At 45.3% G+C, this 22,912-nt stretch overlaps 1 protein-coding gene and 1 long non-coding RNA gene across 4 annotated transcripts in view; one reads left to right on the forward strand and one right to left on the reverse strand.

Annotated features, from left to right (window-relative positions):
- Positions 1 to 208: 208 nt before the first annotated feature.
- Positions 209 to 22,912, forward strand: part of LOC132531552 (small ribosomal subunit protein uS5m) — a 48,136-nt gene continuing 25,432 nt past the window's right edge. The window contains exons 1-5 of one of the 2 annotated variants that reach the window (XM_060169414.1): positions 209 to 424; positions 714 to 805; positions 2,553 to 2,641; positions 7,268 to 7,394; positions 7,714 to 7,809. In XM_060169414.1, the coding sequence (XP_060025397.1) occupies positions 787 to 805; positions 2,553 to 2,641; positions 7,268 to 7,394; positions 7,714 to 7,809 (331 nt within the window). In that variant the 5' untranslated portion in view covers positions 209 to 424; positions 714 to 786. Of the gene's footprint in view, positions 806 to 2,552; positions 2,642 to 7,267; positions 7,395 to 7,713; positions 7,810 to 10,172; positions 11,222 to 22,912 lie in introns of those variants that run through there. The other variant, XM_060169415.1, reaches the window with a different exon arrangement.
- On the reverse strand, positions 3,354 to 22,819 carry LOC132531553 (uncharacterized). Of its 2 annotated transcripts, none has more exons than XR_009544127.1 (3): positions 22,673 to 22,819; positions 21,558 to 21,720; positions 3,354 to 3,777 (listed from the first exon to the last, which is right to left on the reverse strand). It is a non-coding gene; the product is annotated as an uncharacterized LOC132531553 (long non-coding RNA). The 2 variants fall into 2 exon arrangements; XR_009544128.1 differs by lacking the exon at positions 3,354 to 3,777 and adding an exon at positions 8,219 to 8,575.

The raw sequence follows: 22,912 nt of genomic DNA on the forward strand, positions 1-22,912 counted from the left end.
GACACCTCCATCCACGTAGCTGATGCCCACTTTCCCCATCCGCAGCTGCGGGAGCACAGCACCCAAGATTCCCCAGTTGCCAGGGCGCAGGCGCTGCTGGGTCCCGCCCTGCAGCCGCGCCCCCTCGCGTGGCGGCCGGTCTGCGCAGGCTCAGGACGGGTCTCGGGAGGCGGGGCTGGGGCTGGAACCCGGGCGTCCCTTGGATCTTTGTGGGTTTAGCTACTCCTGGCGCGCAGGCCTGACCTGGGCACCGTGCCCCGAGCCCGTGACACAGTGGGGAGTGTCCCTTCGTCTGCCCGCCTGCGAGGGGCTGAGGAGGCCTGGAGCTGGGCGCAGAGTTGCGGGGCCGGTCGTTTCCCCGTGAGGCTCTCCCCAGAATCCCTGCTGCCTCCGGGCAGTGGAGGAGCGGGCACCGAGGTCGCAGGTGTGGCTGGGGCCGTTTTTCCTGGTGCTCTGCGTGAGAGCTGGGTTCCAGAGCCTGGTCCCTAGGAGGAGAGCGGCGGAGCGGAGCCCGTGGGCGGAGGCCGGGCGCGTGAGGGGTCTGGGAGTGGGAGCGGGAGAAGAGCATCGCCCCCGCAGCCATGCTGCGCGCCGCTGGGAAGTGGACCCGGGTTTGACGGCCCTGCTCTGGGCGCTGCGGGTTGGCTGGGCGTCGCTGCCGGAGTGGGAATGCCTGGTGTCACCCAGCTTGCTCCCCGCTCCCTGAACCCCAGGAGGACCGCAGGGACCCGGCCGGAGGACAGAGATTTGGACCTAGTGAAAGGACATCGTCCCTTTGCACCAGCTATGGACTCCACAGCATCAGGTTTGGCTCTCGAGGGTGCCGCGGGCCAGACCCCTCCTGGGGGGTTAGTGCTGGGTCGAGGAGGAGGGCCCTAGGAAAGGGCCGGGGAATCCCACTGGAGAGGCAGAGCCTGCAACCGCCTTCCCTGTGGCGGTGCCTTCCAGGCTAATGAGCGTGAAGTCCCAGCATCCAGAGACCATGGAGGGCATGGCCATGGGAGACTTATCCCAAAGGCCAGAGGACAGAGGGGAGAGCAGGAGGGGATCTCTTCCTGCTGTGGCAGGGAGACGGCAATAGACCTGTGAGGGAGTGGCCCTTGGCCAGGGATCAGAGGACAGTGGGGCCATTTGGAGCCTTGCCACCCACTTCCCTTATTACTTCATTAAGTAATAATGTTCTTCCGGAGCAGCTGGGTACAAGGTCAGCAGTGTACACGGTGGGCACCTCCTGTGACCACCGTCTGCCCCAGTGTTGGGGAGAGTGCAATCCAGGTGGCCCAGGAGATTTTAAGCCATTCCTTTCTTAGTTTAGAATCTCCCGCCCTTCACCAAGTGGGCATTTTATTTTTGCTGCCTTGGGTCTTCGTTGCTGCATGCGGGCTTTCTCTAGTTGCGGCGAGCAGGGGCTACTCTTTGTTGTGGTGCACGGGCTTCTCATTGCGGTGGCTTCTTTTGTTGCGGAGCACGAGCTCTAGGTGCATGGTCTCAGTAGTTGTGGCTCGCAGGCTCAGTAGTTGTGGCACACAGGCTTAGTTGCTCTGCGGCATGTGGGATCTTCCCAGACCAGGGCTCAAACCCATGTCCCCTGCATTGCCAGGTGGGTTCTTAACCACTGCGCCACCAGGGAAGTCCCGGGTGGGCATTTTAGTTCTTCAGTGCACATGCTCAGGGTCATAAAACTGGCCAATGACAGAACTGGGCTAAATCTCTGGGACTCTCACCCCCTCTTTTTTCCTATATGCCTTGTGGTCTGTAGACCAGCAGCACAGGCTTCCCCTGCAAGCTCTCTAGAAATGCAGACTCTCACGCCCTACCCCACATCCCCTGACCCAGTCTGTTTAGCGAGATCCTCAGGAATGCATATGCACATTAAAGTTTGAAAAGTGCTGACCTGTGCTATACCACGCTGCCTGCCTACCTCCCTACTTTTGTTGGTGGTGGCCGTAGCCACTTCTCTGGCATGGTTGGGGTTAGTTTTTTGTTTGAAGACTTTAAAAAGAGTATGATACAAAGGCCTATAATGGAGGGGCTCTCAAAATACACTCTAGAGACCTAATGGTGCTTAAGAACATAGAGGACAGCTTCTCAGGAAGAGCTGGCCTCTGTGTTGCTTCCCAGGGATAAGGGGAGAGGTGTAACTTCTTCCCCAAAGTCCTATATCCCTATGTGGCCTCGTCCTAGGCCTTATTTTGTATTGTTAACCTGTCTTATATCCTCAGGTTACATTAAAATTCTTTGAAGTTCTTAGTCATATTTATATTTTCAAAAGGCCTAGTAAATGACCTGCATTATTGGAGGCCCAGTAAATAACTCTCCGATAGAGTGGCCAGACCGTGGTCATACTTCAGCTACCTACAGCTTGCTGTGGCCTATGGACAGGTGGGGACCTCACGCAGCTGTGTCCAAGGGCAGCCTCTAGCCCGTCCGTCAGCTCCCTTTGGCCCAGCCTTGTCCCCAGAACCGTGGAAGTGACACACTGACTTGGGGAGTCTGGGAGCTGTAAATCTCATGAGGGTTAGCCTTCCTTATGTCTCCTTTTACCTTCCTAGTTCTCCCTTCTCAGGACCCTGCTCTTCCTCCAGAGAGATGCCCAGGAGAAAAGGGAACAGCCAGCTTATTCCTGAAGGCCAGGCCCCAGGTGAGTTGGGGTTCTCTTGATGTTTCCTCAATTGCCTGAACTATGGCTAGTTTTGCCTCCTTTTCTCTGGAGCTTCCTGGTTTGCCAAAGGGAACTGACCCCAATTCCTGCTCTGCAGGAGGCTGAGCCCATCAGGGCTTTTGCTGGCCTCCTTGCCCCTCGTCCAGGGCCCTCTCCTCTCTGCTCAGCGTGCACTCACTCAGACCCTTTGGTTTATTTCTGTAACGGGCACTGTGGTGAGTACCAAGTAATGCGAGAGCACCCTGGCCCTGAAGGAGATGTCACAGCCACGGAGGGGAGGGGACTCTCGCACCTGGGATGCAGCCCCAATCACAGTAAGGATGTGCGTGGTTTGATGGCAGATGGAATGGCATAGACAGGCCTTTCCATCAGAGTTTGGGAAAAGGAGAACCAGCCTGTGCTGGAGAGGTTGGGGAAGGTGCATGGAGAAGGGGGGACAAGGAGGTTCTGAGGGTTCGGACAGGTGAGGAGGTCATTTGAGGCTGGACCCCCGTGCACATGTTATCTTCCCGGATTAGTGTGGCAACACACTTAACTTCCCTGCTTCTGGCTGCGTGACCTTGGATGAATCACCTAAGCTCTCAATGCCCTGGTTTTGCCAACTGTAAAATGAGGATGATAATCATGTGGATGATAACGATGAAAATAATAAAAGCTATTATTTGCTGAAAACCAAATAGGTATCGGAACTATTCTACACAATTTATTTATACTAATTAATTTCATCTTTAAAACAGTCCCATTTTGAAGAATGGCAACGGAGGCACAGAGAGGTAACCTGAGGAAACCAAAGCACAGAGAGATAAAGTAACGTGGTCCTGGTTATCTAGCTAATGGGGGGGGAGCCAGTTTCAGATCTGGGTTGTCTGGCTCCAGACTCAACCACTCAGTAACACAGCCACCTCATGTAGCTCTTGGAGTCTCTGGCGCATGGAGTTGCCTAGTCCTCGTCAGCTTCAGTTGCGATGGGGATGCAGGGGTTAATGGTGACTGACTGTAGAGGTGGATTCAGGTTTGGCTGTAGGAGGCTGGATGTGGAGGGAGAGCCAAGTGGAGGGCCGTGAACGCCAGCCTGCATCGCTTCCTAGCATCCAAGATGGTGGCTTAGTGGGATTCTGGCTTGATAACAGACATTCATAATTAGTTTTCTAGTCAGTAGGGGAAACCCTCACCAATAAGGAATTGTCTCAAGGAATTAGTAGAGTAATAAAGAGCTTAAACCTCTTTGGCCTTGATGTACACCATTCAGAGGTATATCAGAGAGCTTCGTCTAGTTATGCTGTGGTAGCAACAGCAGCTCTCACTGGCTCACGGTAACGAAGTGTGTTTCTTCTATACGTTACCTGTCGTTAGGGGGCTGGCCGTGACTCTGCTCCATCCATACCCTCTTCACTCTGGGATTCAGGCTGAAGGATCAGCCCTCCTCTGGGGTGTGTCGTTTTCGTGGCTGGGGGAAGGTGCAGTGTGAGGCTCAGGAGCCGGCTCTCCAGGCTTCTGCTGAGAACTGGCATGTGCTGCTTCTGCTCACAACCCATTGGCCAGAGCAGGTCACGTGGCCATGCCTAATGTCCGTGAGGTGGGAAGTATAAGCCTCCCATAGTAAGGGGCCCAGAGGGAGGGGCAGTAAACATTCTGAACAAACAATTACACTGTTTGTTCTCTTGCTCACAGATGTTCACGTCCCTCCCTCCTGCACACAAAATCTCTCCCCAGGGGAGATATAACCCCAAAGCCCCATCCAGTCAGAGCATGAGGACTGAAGTCCTGGATGGTGTGATGTTTTGGACATCAGGTCTGGATATTTCTCCTCTGGATATGGAGATCTCTGAAAAAAGAATCCAGATATCCCACATACAGTGGAACAATGGGGCTGGATAGCCACAATAAACACCCCTGTTCAGAAAGGGGAACATGGGAGGAGCCCAGCAGTCCCTGGTCTGGAACAGTTAGGAAATTCCACCGGGCAGGGTATGCATATGGCTGATTCACTTTGTTGTGCAACAGCAACTAACACAGAATTGTGAAGCAGTTATACTCCGATAAAGATCTCTTAAAAAAAAAAATTCCACTGGGCAGACTTGGTGAGGACCTTGGCCTCGGGAGTGGGGAAGTCTTTTGGTTATAGGCAGTGGCTCTGCTCCCTGGGTACAGCTCCCCAGTCCAGTGTTCTCCTTGGCTCCTGGCTCTGCCCTCCAGAAGTTCCTTCCTTTTGCAGTATCCCCCTTGGTCACATATGAAGATGATGTTGGAGGATAAACTCTTTTGAGGGCTAAGCAGCTTTTTCATTCTGCCTGAGTAGGTTGAGGGCCCAAGGATTGTTTCAAGTCATGAACATTCAGTGTAACTCTCAAAAACTCGACCAGCTTTTTGTGTACTTCCTTCCATTAGCTCCCTGTGTCAATAGCTTTTTCCCACAGTTCTTGTTGAAATATGCCCCTCTCTTTAGACTTAATTGTGGAGCTTTTGGGGTTTCCTTGGGAAAACCATACTTTTAGTCACTCTGAACAGATTGGTCCCACTGAAAGGATTTACTGGGAGCCATCTGAAATTAATAAGAGGTTTAAACAAAAGGTTTGACAATCACACCCATGATTTGGTCCTTGCCATTAGGTTGAGTTTTAATCAGCCTCTGTCATGCAAAAGCCATATTTATTTTGTCTTTGACCAGCTGGAAACGAGAATTGGTTAAATCTCCAACCGCAAGTCCTGGAGTTTCTGGACACTCTCTTTGGCCTTCCATTTTTATTTTGCAAATCAGCAAACTCTTGAGCTCATTTTTTTTTGTTTTCCTGTAATACTGTCAAGTGACAGTGCCAATGACAACAACTCATACTACTGATATTATGTTTCCCTCCTCTTTTCGTAACATCACAAGCTCATGCTTGCACTGTTCGTCTTTCAAGTTACGGCAGCAACAGTTTTACCCCACAGTTCAGCACCAAATTACATGGGCTGCCATCTTGCCAATAAGTTTCCTCACTGCCTGGCCCTGAAGACAGTGTCACGTATTTTAGGCTTTTTGTCATGGCAGAACCCTATTGGAGTACCAGCTTTTTTTTTTTTTTTTTTTTCGGTACGCGGGCCTCTCACTGTTGTGGCCTCTCCCGCTGCAGAGCACAGGCTCCTGACGCGCAGGCTCAGCGGCCATGGCTCACGGGCCCAGCCGCTCCGCGGCATGTGGGATCTTCCTGGACCGGGGCACGAACCCGTGTCCCCTGCATCGGCAGGCGGACTCTCAACCACTGCACCACCAGGGAAGCCCCCAGCTTTTTTAATGAGTCCGTTTAGGCTAGTTATGCTGTGATAACAACAGCAAACCCTGAGAGACTTACACCAGCAATGGTTTATTTCTTGTCCACATTACACACAAGCTGTGGTTTTGCCCCACATCTTCACTCTGGGATCGTTTGCTGTTCTCAAAGCAGAGGAAAAAGAAGCAATTGCAGAACCTCCACTGACCCTGAAGGCTTTCGCTCATTAAGAAGCTCATGTCACTTCCTTCACATTCCATCTGTGAAAGCAGAGTATTTGGCCACACCTGAGTCAGTGGGGTAGGAAGGTCAATTTTGTAGGGAGGGCCAATGAATATTTTGAACCAATAATATAATAATCGATCACAGGAGGTTACTAAAGTAGTGAGTTTTCCACATTTGATTATTCTGGACTGCCTTTAACTTAATATAAAATTGTTACTTTGGCTTATTCTGTGGAAACCTTAGTATCTAAATGGGATTTGACTTTTAAACGTTTTGGGGGGAAAGTAACAGTACTACGTTCACTTATCTGCTTTATAGTTCATAGTTTATGGGTTATTGTACAATGTAAGTCAAATGAGAGTGTTGCTGTTATAGAGAGTGACAGGATAGTTCTGGTTGGGACCCACAGAATCGTTGTACCTGGTGGGGACCTGAGATCCAGGGTCTCACTCTCAACTTTGCACATTCAGGAACTGAAAAATGATTAGGCTTTGGGAGAGAGGATTTATGTGAATCAAACTCGCAGAAGTCTTAACTGATTCACTATAAGGCCACTTGATATACTTTCAGTGAACTGCGTGCTGGCAGGCTGTTTTGGGGATAAGTTATTCTAAGCCCCAGATGATTTTATTTGGCCTTAGCAACAGTTGTCATTGAAATCCTAGGTCACAAGTTTCAAAAATACTTAATTAGAAAACTACTGATACCATTGCATTTCAGAATGCAGAGTATATGAGTTTGTTACTTCAAATTGATTCTATTTAAATGTCACTAAATTGAGAGTGAAACCTTTGGAAAACTGAGGAAATGGATTGTATTTCTCTCTCCCATATAAGCAGAGTGTCTCTGTAGGCCTGATTCTCCTGAGACCCCGATTACATTTCTAAGCACTTGATGTTGACATATGTGGGCACTGGGTGGGATGCCAAGTAGTAAGGATGACACAATCCCTGGAGCAGCTTAAAATATTTTTGAGATGATAAAACCCAGAACAGGGGCATTGCGATCGCTAGGAACTCTCTGAATCCCTTCCCGTACATCCTGAGGTTCTACTCAGACACCAGTCTACTCTCCTCCCCAGGGTCATGAGTGTGCTCCCGAGGGTGCAAGAGTGTCTTCTGTGTTTCAGGACCTGATGACATTTGAGGATGTGGCTGTGGAACTCACCCGGTGGGAGTGGGGGCAGCTGGACCCTACTCAGAAGGACGTGTACCGGGAAGTGATGCTAGAGAATTTCAAGAACCTGGCCTCCCTGGGTGAGCTCAGCTCCTCCAAAGCCCAAAGCCTGCCCATCATGCCATCTTTATTTCTTTGGTGTTTAAAAGCTAGGGGTGTCTGGGCCTGTTGGCTGATTTTTGCCCTGGGATTCTGGAATTAGACATTTACATTCTCTTTGGCGCCCAGAGATACAGTATTTCTACTCCTTGTTCCTAGGAAAGGTCCCACTCCATATGAACTCAGAATAAGAAGTTTCATGACTCTGCTCCTGATACTTCACAATGCTTATTCTTTGGAGGCTGTCTACAAGCCTTGACCTCTGACATACACAGTCATGATCCTTTTCCTTTCCACCAGGGTTTCCAATGTCCAAACCGTATGTGATCTGCCGGTTGGAGGAAGGGGAAGAGCCCTGTATTTTGGAGAGAGAAATCTCAACAGGTGCCCCCGCAGGTGAGTGAGTTGGACCAAAGCAGATAATAAGGCCCAACCGAGAGTGGGAAGTTCCCCTGAGCCCTTGGTCAGGGGGCTTTTCTTTGAAAAGGTGAGGTCATTTGCCAGGAACCCTCAACACCAGTATTTTGAATACTTGTAGGCTTTTGTAACGTTTTTCTGGTGGGAAAAGAAGAGATGTTCATTTTCTTCTCTAGTGTTTGTATTTCGCTTGTTACCTATCTCTGCCCACCCTTCAGGGTTCTTGGGGCTGTGCATCATCACTAGATGTCACACGGTCAGTATTAGATGGAATCTAAGGATCAACAGATGTAAGTGCCCAGCAATCCTGTATCAGCAGGGCTAAGAGAGTTAGCAAGGGACCAGACTGAACAGTTAAGTAGCCCAGAAATTAAAGGGTTACTGGCAAGGACATCCTGATGGATAAAGTCAGGAAGATCAAAGTGAGGACACTTCAAGCTTGGTTAAGCTAAGCTGCAACAGAGGTGATTCCAGGAACAAAGACTACTCCTTACTAGCTGTTGATGGAACCTCTTTGAAACTGTTTATTCCTAGGTGATTTGAGAGTACCCCGTAGGCTCTACCCCTTGGGGTAGAATTATGGACACAAAGCTCTCCTAACTCCCGTGTGTAGCCCAAGCATACTGGAGATGACAGTCTGTGTCAGTGTCCAACTCTGAGGCAGAATCAGCCTCAGGCCAGAGCTAACGCTCCTGAAAGCAGGGCTCAAATCCTGACAGCACAGGCTGGGCCTCGTCATGGGAACCTAGAAGAGAGGAGAGAGAGGGAAGATGCTGATCTCCTCTGTATTTAGTACTCTCTTGATCTTGTTTCCTTCCAGAATGAGGGCAAGGGTCTCACGTCTGGATCTAGTCTCATCATCAATATGTCTGTTTACAGTGTTCTGCAAACATGGCTGTGTTTCAGAATCTCTCGGGGAGCTTGATAAACATTCATATCCCCAGGAGCCACACAAGACCTACTGGCTCAGAATCTGGCCTCTGGGAGCCCTGGTTAGGCATTGCCAGTCATTTTACTCTTCAGAAGGGTCACTGTTATTGTATTAGCTTTCTGTTGTTGCTGAAACAAACTGTCACAAACTTAGAGGCTTTAAGCAACATGTTTATTATCTCACAGTTCATAGGTCAGAATCAAGCATGGGTCTCACAGTGTTACAACCAAGGTATCAGCAGGGCCGAGTTCCTTTCTGGAGTGTCTAGGGAAGAATCTGTTTCCTGTCCCTTTGGGTTGCTGGCAGTACCAATTCCTTGTAGTTGTAAAACTGAGCTCCTCGTTGTCTTAGTGGCTGTAAGCTGAGGGGCGTTCCTAGCTTCTAGAGACTGCTACATTCCTTGGCCCCTGGGGCCCTTCCTCCACCTTCAAAGCCAGAAATGGTGGATCGAGTCCTTCTCACACCACATCTCTCTGACTCAGCCAGGAAATGTTCTCTGATTTTGAGAACTCTTGTGATTAGATTGGGCCCACCTGAATGATTCAGGATAATCTCCCATCTCAAGGTCTGTGCCCTTAATCACATCTGCAAAGTCCCTTTTGCCATGTAAAGTAACATATGTTCCTGGGATTAGAGCATGGAAATCTTTGGGGGATAATTATTCTGCCCACCACAATTACATACAGTAATATAATACATGGTATATGTATATTATATAATACATAATAATGTGTGGTGTGGACTGAGGGAAGATTTTGTGGAGGGCATCTTCCTAACCCTCCTCTCATCTTTACAATCTTTGGACTTATCTTGTGTCCTGGAGTCCAAACACTGTTCTCTCAGGTTTTCCTAATCTCCAGTCACCTGTGTATCTTATTCTTGACACCTCCAAAACTTTGTTCAGACATACACCATTCTTGGAAGAAACTGTACACCTCTTTTAGATATTATTTATTAAAATTTTTTTTTTAATTTTATTTTCGGCTGCATTGGGTCTTTGTTGCTGTGTGCGGGCTTTCTCTACTTGTGGTGAGCGGGGGCTACTCTTTGTTGCGGTGTACAGGCTTCTCATTGCAGTAGCCTCTCTTGTTGTGGAGCATGGGCTCTAGGCATGTGAGCTTCAGTGGTTGTAGCACATGGGCTCAGTAGTTGTGGCTCGTGGGCTCTAGGACACAGGCTCAGTAGTTGTGGCACACGGGCTTATTTGCTCCATGGCATGTGGGATCTTCCCGGACCAGGGACCTAACCCATGTCCGCTGCATTGGCAGGCGGATTCTTAACCACTGTGCCACCAGGGAAGTCCCTAGATATTATTTTAAAGGTTAATTATCTTACATCTATTATAGGACTTTACTTCCTCTTGACACATAGAACAGGTAATAACAGACTGTCTTTTTTTTTTTTCCCCCAGACTGGGAGAGAAGGCATCAAGCCAAGGAATCAATGCTAAGTCAGGGAATTTCCAAAGAAGAATTATTCCAGATAGCATCAGTGGAAAAAGACATTAGAGATGAACTCTGGTCCTCCAAACTGAAAGCAACTTGTGGTTGTGATGACCAGTTAGAGATGCATCCAAAAAAGGAGAGACGTCTGAAAGAAATGTCACTCACTCACAAATATACTACCACCCTTAGGAGAGATCATGAGTGGAGTGAATTTGGGACAAGTTTGGGTTTAAGATCAGTCCCTGTTAACCAACACAGTGTTCTCATGGGAGAAGGATACTATAAATGTGATACAGATTTCAGAGAGACTTCAGGGAGAAATAACTCTCAGAGAACCCATCCAGGGAAGAAATCTTGTAAATGCAATGAATGTGGGAAGTTGTTCCATTTCCAGTCAGAACTTAGGCGCCATCAGAGATGTCACACTGGAGAAAAGCCCTATGAGTGCAGTGAATGTGGAAGAGCCTTTGGTCATATTTCATCCCTTATTAAACATCAGAGAACTCATACTGGAGAAAAGCCCTATGAATGCAGCGAATGTGGGAGAGCCTTTAGCCAGAGTTCATCTCTTGTTCTACATTATAGATTTCATACTGGAGAGAAACCCTACAAATGTAATGAATGTGGAAGGGCCTTTGGTCATACTTCATCCCTTATTAAACACCAGAGAACTCACACTGGAGAAAAGCCCTATGAATGCAGAGAATGTGGGAGAACCTTCAGCCAGAGTTCCTCTCTCATTGTACATTACAGATTTCATACAGGAGAGAAACCCTACAAATGTAATAGATGTGGGAAAGCCTTCAGCCAGAGTTCTTCTCTCACTCAACATTATAGATTTCATACCGGAGAGAAACCCTATAAATGTAACGAATGTGGAAGAGCCTTTGCTCACACTGCATCTCTTATTAAACATCAGAAAAGTCATGCTGGGAAAAAAACCCTATGAATTCAGACAATGTGGGAAGGCTTTCAGCTGGAGTACACACACCACTAAACCTCAGAGAATATACATATGTGTGTGTGTGTGTGTGTGTGTGTGTGTGTGTATATATATATATATATATATATACACACACACATATATATATATACATATATGAGTGTAATGTATGTGGGAAGGCTTCTGGTCGGAGGACCTTGTTAAACATCAGACAGGACATACTAAACTGAAGCTCTGCTAATATCAAGAGAGGGAGTGGGCTTTTGTCACAACTCCTCCCTTATCAAACACCAGAGAATTCAAACTAGTAAACTATGTGAACATAATGGATTTGGAAAGGCTTTAGTTAGTGGACACACATTATTCAACATCAGACAATTTATACTGGGGAGAAGCCTTATCTGTGTAATGAGTATAGCACAACCTTCAGTCACATATTATTCCAAAAAAAACACAAACCAGATAACCATACTGGAGAGAAACTCCTCAAGTACAGTAAAAGCTGTCAGTAATACTTCTCTTCTTGCCTTACTAAGCAGCAGGAATACATACTAAAGAGAATCGCTGAGAAAGCAGTAAATGTGGGAAGGCCTTCAATCACAGCACATCCCTTATTAAGCATCAGAGAATTCGTTCTTGAGAATAACCCTGTGGACATGGTGAATGTGGGAGAGCCTTCAGCCAAACCTCTTCCCCTTATAAACATCAGCAAGCTCACCCCACTGGTTAGAAACCCTGGGGATGTAAAGCATGTGGGAAAGGCTTTGGTGGATGTTCTGCCCTTTTTGCACATCAGAGAATTTGTACTAGAGTGACTCTCTGAATTTAGTGAAACTGGGAAAGCCCACTAGCCAGAAGCCAGAACTACACATATTGTATAGTTCCCTTTATATGAACTCCACTAGTAATAATGTGTGTTCTCTAACTAAAGCCTTTCCAAATCCAAAACCCTCAGCATACATTAAGGCTTCACCCAAAAGGGAAACCCTGGGAGCTTAATCAATGTGAGGAAAGTTGATTCATAAATCTAGAGCTGAAAGGAAGCTAAGAGACCACCTAGTCTGGTGATTTCCTACCTGCTGGGGGTTGTTTTTATAACCACTTGTGTTGTCTCCCCATCCTGTTACTGGGGGTGCTGTGTGGGTGAAGAGAGTGAAGGCTGAGGAAGGTGGAGGCACCAGTGACCTAGGCCAGCCATATTTTACAGCTAAGGAATCTGAGGTTCAGAGAGTGCCATGCCCTGGTCTATACACCTAACTGCTGGACTTCTTTCCTCCTGGTTTACAGCTATAGTTTGGGGATTGAGAGAGTGAAGGCCTTCTCTACACAAAAGCTCCATGCACTTGTTTCTCTGTAATGTTACTTTTATGAGGCAGTAGAGTACTCTTATTAAAGTTTTTGCGAGCAAAAAGCAATTTTAATAGATCTTTATGCTACTAGATTTGGGATTTTTGAAATAAAAAAATTTTAAACATCAATTAAAATATGGGTATTTTAAAAATCAAAAACTCAAAAACATTATCCTAATTGAGAGTAGCCAGATGCCAGGGACCACATATTGTATGGTTCCCTTTATATGAAATGGCCAGAAAAGGCAAATCTTCAGAGACAAAGCAGATCAGTGGTTGCCTGGGGCTGGGAGTGGCAACTGGGAGTGACTGCAAATATTTCAAGGAATCTCACTGGGGTGGTGGGGCTGTCCTAAAACTGGATTATGGTGATGGCTGAACAACTTGGTAAATTACTAAAATTCACTGAAATGTGCAAATAAAATTAAATTTTATGGTATGTAAATTATACCTCAACTGTTTTTCAAAAATCAAATATACAGACATACCAACTATTGCTAAACCAATTTTCCTATCTCGTCTGTTACTTCAAGCCATCTGTGTGTCTTTGCTATCACTTTCTATTTTCTGTAATGGTTATTCCTAAGCTTACTGGGTCTCAAGTTCATATCATGTTGTCTCTGCAACCTATGTGGAGAAGCCAAGACCAAGAGCTGTCATAGGCCAGAGGAGTCTTGGCTAAAGGAATTAGCTTGCACTAAGGACAGTCGTTCAAACATTTAAAGTCCAGATGAGTTAGCTGAGCCCAGAATTCAGGGAACCAGCTCAAAGTGGGGCCATGCAGACAAGCAGGATCTAGGGGTACAAGAGGTTGGCAGAGGGGAGTAGGCAGGTAGAAGGCACAGGAGGCATCTGGACAGCTAAGATCATGATGCCAGCCTAGGAGCCTGAAAATCATGGGAAATTCTTCCCAGAGATTTCAAAGTTCACAAGCAGAAATAGCAAATATTTTACATTAGTAACAGCTTAGTTTGCTCTATCACACATTCTTTCCCTCCAGTGCCCTTCTCTAACCCCCGCCCAGGTAACTTTATATACCTGGATACCTGCAACAACTTTGTAGCTGGTCTTTGCCTAACATCTGTCCCTTCCTCTTTTGTATCTCGGCCACATTAACCATTCTCATCAGTGCGCACCCATTCGCACCCCTGAAAGCCTTTGTACTGCCTACAGGATAAATGCTCACCTCTCAGTTTAGCATTTATTGCCCTCTTCAGTCTGCCCTAATCTCCTGCTGCTCCTGACAAGAACCTCTGTTTCAGAAAAACTAGCTTGCCTGCCATACTTAAGACATGCCTCTGCACTTCCCAGCCTGGGCCATTCTGCTCAAGCCTTTCCACCAGCCTGGAATGCCCCCTCCACTGTCTAAAGCCTAATAATCAGTCAGAACCCTGTTCAAAGGTCCACTCCTTGGGGAATAATTCTCTTGAACACTGATAAGAAGTCAGGTCTTATTCATTTGCAATTGTAAAAGCATTTGTTGTATCCATAAGTATTTAAAAATGAACATATAGATAGGGATAGTTCTTATCACTGTCTTGATCTATTTAAGTCACGGGTTGTTTATCATCTTGCCACTTTGTCTCCTGAACCAGATTATCAGCTGCTGCAGGTCATTTCTCATACTTCCTCTCAGAAATGAGCACCCAGTAGGTCCTCACTAACCACGTATTAATTTGAAAAACAACTTGTATTGCCCAAGTTTTCTCAGTGCTCTGACTGCACAGTTTCTACTAGATGAAAATCTTTCCTTCTAGAACACTACAACTCAAATGTTTTCTTAGAAAAATACTACATTGTTCCTGTAATTATTTTTCAATTTCAAATATAGATTAGCATTGTTCCATCTTTTGGGGTTGTTATATGCGTATATGAAAATTCACTGCTATTTTATTTTGTAGCACTACAATGACTTCTCATTCCAGCTACCCAGAGGTGGGCCAAACTTCACAGGTTAAGGAAACAGTCACCCACAAGACTGCTCTCACTTCAGACACCAGCCATGGATTGGGGGTCCCTAGGTCACTCTTCTGACCATCTGGCTACAAATTTGGGAGTTCCCACTACTCTTTCAGACTTGGTAATTCTATATATATAGCTACTCTCAGAACTCAAAAAAGTGCTGTATTTATTATGATAATTTTATTATGGCAAAAGGATACAAATCAAAACCAGCCTAAGGAAGAGACACATAGGGTAAGGTTTGGGAACAGCACAAATGTGAGGCTTCCCCAGGAACACATTACCCTTCTGGCATATTGATGTGTAACAATAATACATAGAGTGCTTCCAGGCCAGGAAACTCACCTGAGCTTCACTGCCCAGAATTTTATTGGGGTTTCATTACGTTGGCGTGATCAATTGACCACACAGTTGAATTCCATCTCCAGTGCCCTCCACCCCCAGGTTGGGCTGATACCATGTGGCTCAAAGCCCCAACCCTCTAATCACTTGGTTGATCTGCCAGGCATGGCCAGTCCCCATCTTGAGTCATCTCATTTGAGTAAACTAGGGGCCAACCACGAGTCACTTCATTAGCATAAACTATCAGATATGGTCCTTGGGGGGGTCACTATGAATAACAGAGATATCCTATCACTCAGGAAGTTCCAAGGATTTAGAGGTTACCTCCTAACACACATTCAAATCAATGTAAAAATGCTGGGCTTCCCTGGTGGCGCAGTGGTTGAGAGTCCGCCTGCCGATGCAGGGGACATGGGTTCGTGCCCCGGTCCGGGAAGATCCCACGTGCCGTGGAGCGGCTGGGCCCATGAGCCATGGCCGCTGAGCCTGCGCATCCGGAGCCTGTGCTCCGCAACGGGAGAGGCCACAACAGCGAGAAGCCCGCGTACCGCAAAAAAAAAAAAAACTTCTTCAATTATTATTCAAGTAAGTCATAAACATAAAGACTGTACTTTAAACATTCCTCATCAAATAATTGCAATATACCACTTCTGCTTGCAGACCACTGGCAAGAACTTAGACATAGGACTATGGCTGATGGCAAGGGAGGCTGGAAATGGAAGTTTTTGTCCTGGGCAGCAATGGGGCCAACGAAAATTGGGGGATATTATTACTAAGGAAGAAGAGGAGGATGGATATTGACAAATGACCAGGAATCTGTGCTTGAAGACCCCAATACTTCAAAGTCATTTGGGAATGAGATCATATCCACGATCCTCTCTGGGTCTCAGTCTTCTCCTCTGTAAGATGAAGGGCTTTGCACTTGTGGAAATAAATGAAGACTACCCAAATGAGAAGAAACAGGCTGTTTATTCAGAGCTTGCCATAGCAAAGGATCAGCCACTATCACCTGCACCTGGCAGAGACCCAAAGGCATGAAGGGATTAAGAAAGCTTTACAATGAGAAGAAAAAAAGTGAAAGCTTCAGGTATGCCCCGACTGGAAGTTGTCGGCATGGGAAAACTGGAGGGGGGCTAAGTCGGAGCAGCATATCTTATGTGATTGGTTTGGGCAGCATATTTGGTTTTCTATGGTTGGTTCTAAGTTGGAAGTGAGGGCAAAGAATAGGGGGGAAGTAGCAGTCATTTGGCTGTTCTGAGCTGATTGCTGCAGAGGCTGTGGTTTGGCTTCCAGGCTGGTTGCTACAAAGGTGTGGGACAGAGTTCTATTGTCATATGAGGTGTATCCATTGTCCACTGGTATATTTAGTCCCTCAGTTCTCCCTTTTGGTCACTTTCTTGCTTGAGAGAGGTTGACCAATTCAGAGATGCTAAAGAGCCAGATCTTTACGGAGGACTGTTTGGTTGTCTCCATAGTAAACTTATCATGAGATCTTTTTGATCTTTTTGTTGTATCATCATGGCAATCAGATCTGATGAGAGAGAAGCTGTGCAGAAGCATTGAGCCAAGTAGTGTTTTCTTTAAGGTGATGTACTGCCTGTTCTACCATGCCTGTTTCATTGAGCCAAGTATAGCAACGGCATAGATGGCCCCATGATCAGTCAGTAAGAAGTTTAGTGCAAAGCAATCGCCCATAACTACTTGAGCCAATGAGCTGAGACAAATCTACAGATCTTCAGTCTAGGGAAGAGGTGATGTCATAACTTGCGGCAGTTAGTGAGTGATAGGTCTCTTAGAGTCTTTCTGTCTCCCACCATTGGAAATACTGCTCTGATTGTTCACATAGACAATGAGTCAGCAATTCCCCAAGGCAGAGTGCATGAATAATTAAGGGTGGCCGCATTTTGGAGCTCTTGCCTGGGTTGGAATTTCCAGCACTGGTGATGTATAAAGTTAGGATTTCTATATACAGACAGTTTTGGGATGCTATTCCTAAAGTGCGTGAAGTTTTAGTCTGAGGAAAACGAGACCTGTTGACCTGGTTACAAAGGAAGTAGAATCCAGTAGGGGCACATAGAGATCCAGGAAAAAAGTTGTTCATGACATGAGATTGGAACCAAAGCCTCACATTAGCTCTGCTATATATTTGGTTCCCTTTACTGTCTTCCAGCTGATAAGTAACTGGCCCACTACCCTAATGAAGGTTGTTGAATTCGAATTCAGAATTACCTGGATTCTGATCAACAGATTGTGATAACTGGCTCTTTTTCTGGGAGAGTGGGACACTAGCAAAGTCACAGGTTGCTTTGTTTAAGGTCATTTGTCCCTGTAGGTGCTAATGGAAAAACCACTGGCTTTAATTCTCTATAGTCTCATTTGGTGAGACCAGAACCGTTCATATATATTTATCATGATGGTCTGCCAATGGATGGCATATCCAGCAGTTGGTGAGATTTAGAGTAGTGGCTACTATTTAGGATAATCTAAGAATGGCATTAGAATGAGTACGCTCTGGGGACTTCCCTGGCGGTCCAGTGGTTAAGACTTTGCCTTCCAGTGCAGGGGGTGTGGGTTCAATCCCTGGTTGGGAAGCTAAGATCCCACATGCCAAAAGACCAAAACATAAAACAGAAGCAATATTGTAACAAATTCAATAAAAGACTTTAAAAAAAAAAGAATGAGTACGCTCTGACCTAACAATTATAATGAAGAGGGAAGAAAAGAGAAAACGGGTCGTTATGGGTGGATGACAACCAGGAATCAATAGAAATGAGAAGAGTAACTATAAGCAAGCAGATGAAAAACAAAACAAGACTATTTTTGAAGTATAGTTGATACAGTATTGTGTTAGGCAAAACAGGGCTTTGACACAGGTCTTAGTCTGACATCTTGGGCAGAAGTTATCTGTCATCTGAAGTCATCTGTTTATTCCAAAGGTCTTTGGTCAGCTGTATACTTCTGAAGACCAGCTGCTTCTAGAGCATCTGGGAGAATCCTCAGTTTGAAGTCCTCTACTGGAATAGGCTTCCAGTTGTGTCAATTCGGAAATTCTTCTTTAGTTGTAAAATATGTATTGAAGAATTGACCCCCTGGAGTTTCACTGCTGTATGTTAACAGTACCCAATAAGGTTCTATACAATAAGGTTCAAGAACAATTTTTCTCTGATGTCTCAGACAAAAATCTCATGGTTGAAGATCACCAAGAAGCTATTTAGGAAGATGCTGGGGGAAGATGTCCTTAACCTGCTGATGATAGGACTGGGTAGAGTACATGAATCCCTTGTAATATTCTGCCATGTCTGCATGCAGCAGGGTAGAGTCTAGTATTGGAAGTGGAATCTCTAAATAAATGGGTTCAGTTCTTAGATAACTGATGTATCCCCAAGGGAGTGAACCATACGGCCATAAGGGCTTCTGGGAGTACCCCTGGCCAGGGAGCTAAAGGGTTTCTGAGATTTTTGCTAATTTTAAGTTAAGGATGTCACTGATTCCTGTAAAGTGTGTGCTTTGATCACCTGATATAAAAAATGGGATGTGATAGGTTGGATACACAAAATCAAGCAGCTTTTAGTAAGGACTATAGCTTTTCATAGCAGCTAAATGCTTCAGTCCATCATAAAAATAGACATATTAAAAACTAAAACATTCCCATTTCATGAAGGGTAGGAGCTGGATAAAATCCATCTGAAGGTGTCCAAGGATCTTGGAGGCTTTGGTTCCAGGCCACGTCCCACCTTTAGTTTTGTCAAGATTATGATTATAGGTGACACGTGACCTAAAAATAACCTGTTAAGTTTTCTTTTTAAAGTTTATTTACCAATGTTAATTTAAGATTGTAACCAATTTGTATCATGATGTGTAGTTTCATGGAAAAATTCAGCTACCATCTGAAATCATCTGGCAGCACCAATGGCCACCTTGGGAGCACCAGTGATGATCTGAGTGAAGGTTACATTTTTAACATTCTTCTTTTTCAGAGTCAGGGGCTAAACGTTGATATTCTATAGTGGCCTCTCTGAATTCCTCCAGAGATTTATCCTTTGAGGGTTTAGTTAGGAACCTCACCTGGGTTAAGGCTGCTTGTTTGGCCTAATGATCTGCTAGTGCATTTCCTTTCACTTCCATATTATCTCTTTTATATGAGCCTCAGCCCTTATAATAGCCACCTCTCTAGGAAACAGGAGTGAATCCATAAGTTCTTGTTGTCCGTTTTTGATGGGGATTCTAGGAGAGGTTAGGAAACCTTCTTTGTTTCAAAGCATCTCAAAGTCATGTTCTGATCTCAAGCATATCTCCTATCTGTGTATGTGCTTACCCTCTGGTCTTTGGCCAGTCGACTAACTGTATAAAGTGCAATAAGTTCTGCCATCTGGGCTGACTGTAACTCAGGTAGAAAGGACTACATTCTAAAGAGAACTTAAATTAGTGACACCATATCCTTCTTGATAACCTTTGGTTTCATATTTGAGATATGCTTCATCAACAAAAAAATATTAGTTCAGAATTCTTAATTGGAGTCTCTAGTAAATCTGAGCAAGGTACAGGAAGTTTCCTAACTAAGGTAAGACAATCATGAGGTTCTCCTTCTGTTAGGGGCAGGAGTGTGGCAGGGTTCAGGGTGCTGCAGAAGTGAACAGAAATGTGAGAGGGAGAGAGTAACAGAATATAACATAATAAGAGGTTAATTAGCAGGCTGACAATGTAAACTCTCTCTTTTCACAGATGACATGATCTGATATGTAGAAAATCCTAAGAAATACACTAAAAACCTATTGGAATAAATGAATTCAGCAAAGTTCCTGGATACAATCAGATCAATATACAAAAATCAATAATATTTCCATACATGATCCATAAAAGAAACAAACCGATAAACTGGACTTCATCAAAACTGAAACCTTTTGCTTGGTGAAAGACCCTATTAAGAGGATGAAAAGACAGGCTACAGGCTCGGAGAAAATATTTGCAGACAACTTATTTCGAAATGTACTCCCATCTAGAATATACAAAGAACTCTCAAAACTCAATAGTAAAAGAAACCAAGCAATCCAACTAGAGAGTGAGCAAACATTTCACCAAAGAGGACATACAGATGGCAAACAAGCACGTGAAAAGACATTCAAACATCATTACCTATTAGGGAAATGTAAATTAAAACCATGATGATTTATCACTACTCAGCTATTAGAACAGCTTAAAAAAGTGTTTTTTAAGTGACAATTCTAAATGCTAGTGAGGATCAGAGGAAGTAGATCTCACACATTGCTGGTGGAAATATAAAATGGTACGGCCACTATGAAAGAGTTTGGCCGTTCTTAAAAAACAAAACATACCTTTACCATGCAATCTCACTGCTTGGCATTCATTCCAGAGAAATGAAAGCTTATGCCCACACAAAAATATGTACATGATGGGTATATACCTCTAAGTATTGAAAGCAGGGACCTGAAAATCTATTTGTACCCCATGTTCATAGCAGTATTATTCACAATAGCAAAAAGGTAGAAGCAACCCAACTGTCCATTGGCAGATGGATAGATAAACAAAATACAGTGTATACATACAATGGAATATTATTCAGCCTTTAAAAAGGAAGGAAATTCTGACACATGCTACACAAGGATGAACCTTGAGGACATTATGTTAAGTGAAATAAGCCAATCACAAAAGGACAAACACTGTATGATTCTACTTATAGGAGATAGTTAATCAAATTCATAGAGACAGAAAATAGAATGGTGGTTGCCAGAGACTGGCGAGAGAAAGGAATAGGGAGTTTCTGTTTTGCAAGATGAAAAGAGTTCTGGAGATGGATGGTAGTGATGGTTGCCAACAATATGAATGGACTCAATGCTCTGAACTGTACACTTAAAAACAGTTAAGATGGTAAATTTTATGTTACGTGTATTTTAGCACAATTTGAAATTTTTTAAATGTCAAAAAATGCACATGAATATTCACAGCAGCTTTGTTTGGAACAGCCAAAAATTGGAGAAAAACTACCTATCCTACAATGATGAATGGTGGAACAAAAGGAAGAAACTATTGATGCATTCAACAACTTGGATGTACATCAATGGTATTATGCTAAGTGAAAAAAGCCAATCTCTCTATTCCATTTATATAACATTCTCAAAATGACAGCATTTTAGATATAGAGAACATACTAGTGGTTGCCAAGGGTTAGGGATGGTTGGGGAAGACAGAAGAGGGAGAATGTGACTCTAAAGAGAAAGCACAAGGGATCTTTGTGATGATAGCTCTGTATCGTGATTGTGGTGGTTATAGAAATCTACACGTGATAAAAATTGTATAGAACTACACACCACCCCCAAGAATGCATGTAAACTGATAAAATCCAAATGAACTCTGTGAATTGTATCAATGTGTACAATGGTTTTGATACTGTATTATAGTTATACAGTTGACCCTTGAACAACATGGGTTTGGACTGCATGAGTCTGCTTATATGCAAATTTTTTTCCCATAAATACTGCTGTACTACATGATACGCGATTGGTTAAATCCATGGATGCAACAGTACGAATTCAGAGGGCCAACTATGGGACCTGATCACCCATGGATTTTGGTATCCGTGGAGCCAATCCTCTGTGGATACTGAGAGATGACTGTATAAGATGTCACGATTTGGAAAAACTGGGTGAGGGGTGCATGGGACCTTTCTGTCCTATTTTTGCAGCTCCCTATAAGTCTGTAATTATTTCAAAATAACAAGTTAGAAAAAACAAACAAACCAGAACTTGACTGCTTGGCCATGGGCCAGCAAGTTCCCTTGTGACCTGAGCTGTCCATCATGAACTGGGTGCCATCTGACCCACCAAGCCATAAAGCTGGGCACACAGCAGCATGCCATCATCAAGTGGAAGTGGTATATATGAAGCTGGGCTCAAGCAGGTCCTGGAGGCACAAGAAATTGATTTCCTCATGACCATGGCCTCTACTCTTGCGACATTATCTTCTCTCTCCAACCCCTACCTACAGCTTCACGGTAACCTCCCTCTGACCAGTTGCCTGAAGAGGAAAACTCTTGGGTTCCGCATGGTATGCATCACCTAAAAGGACACAGCTGCACAACATCTCACTCACTCCCGCTCTGCGGGACAGTGATGAAGAGAAATCCTCTCAGTGGGCAGAAATTTGAGCAGTGCACCTCGTTGTTCATTTTGCCTGATCAGAAGCACAGAGCCATACTTTTTCATGCGCTGTGGCTAATGGCTTGGCTGGATGGTCAGGTACTTGAAAGGAGTATAATTAGAAAATTCAAGGAGGTCTGACAAGGAGTCTGGGGAGAGGTGTGTCGACAGACTTCTCTAATTTGGCACAGAATGTTAAGATAATTATGTTCCATATGAATGCTTACCAAAGGGTGACCTCCACAGAGGAGGAGTTTAATGAGGTGGACAGAATAACCAACCTGTGAATGTCAGTTAGCCTCCTTCCACAGAAATGGACTCAAGAACAAAGCACTAGGGATGGAGGTTACGTTTGCGCTCAGCAACATGGACTTCCACTCACCAGGACCAATCGGGCTCCAGCCACTGCTTGGTGCGCAATATTCCAACAGCAGAGACCAACACTGAGCCCCCAATATGACACTACTTCCCGAGGATTAGCCAGCTATCTGGTTGCAGATTGATTACATCGGGCCAGTTCTATCATGGAAGGAGCAGCACCTTGTTCTGACTGGAACAGACACTCTGAATATGGATTTGTCTTCATTGCCCGCAATGCTTCTCCCAGAACAACTATCCAGAGCTTTGCTGGAGTTGGGTATGAATAGCTTTTTCATTCTCCTATTTATTTCCCCCCCTCGGACTTTCACTGAGACCCTCTCCGTGCTCGTCTGTACCTCGCACTTCTGGTTGGGAAGAGTCCGCAGCATCAGCTCCGTTCCGAGGGAGGAGGATGTCACCGGCTCGCGGTCCCGCCGCCCTGTAGATCCCGACGGTGCCGCCGGGTCCCTGGAGAGAACACCGTGAGCCAGCCCCGACCACACCGGCAGCCAGCCCAAGCCCCGCCCCTGGGTCCTAACGCGAGGTCCCCCGCGGGGGCTGTCCGAGGCTGCGCCGTACTCATCCTACTTTGCTTC

The sequence above is a fragment of the Lagenorhynchus albirostris genome, chromosome 13 (genome assembly GCF_949774975.1).
Source record: "Lagenorhynchus albirostris chromosome 13, mLagAlb1.1, whole genome shotgun sequence".
In the NCBI taxonomy this organism is placed as follows: Eukaryota; Metazoa; Chordata; class Mammalia; order Artiodactyla; family Delphinidae; genus Lagenorhynchus; species Lagenorhynchus albirostris.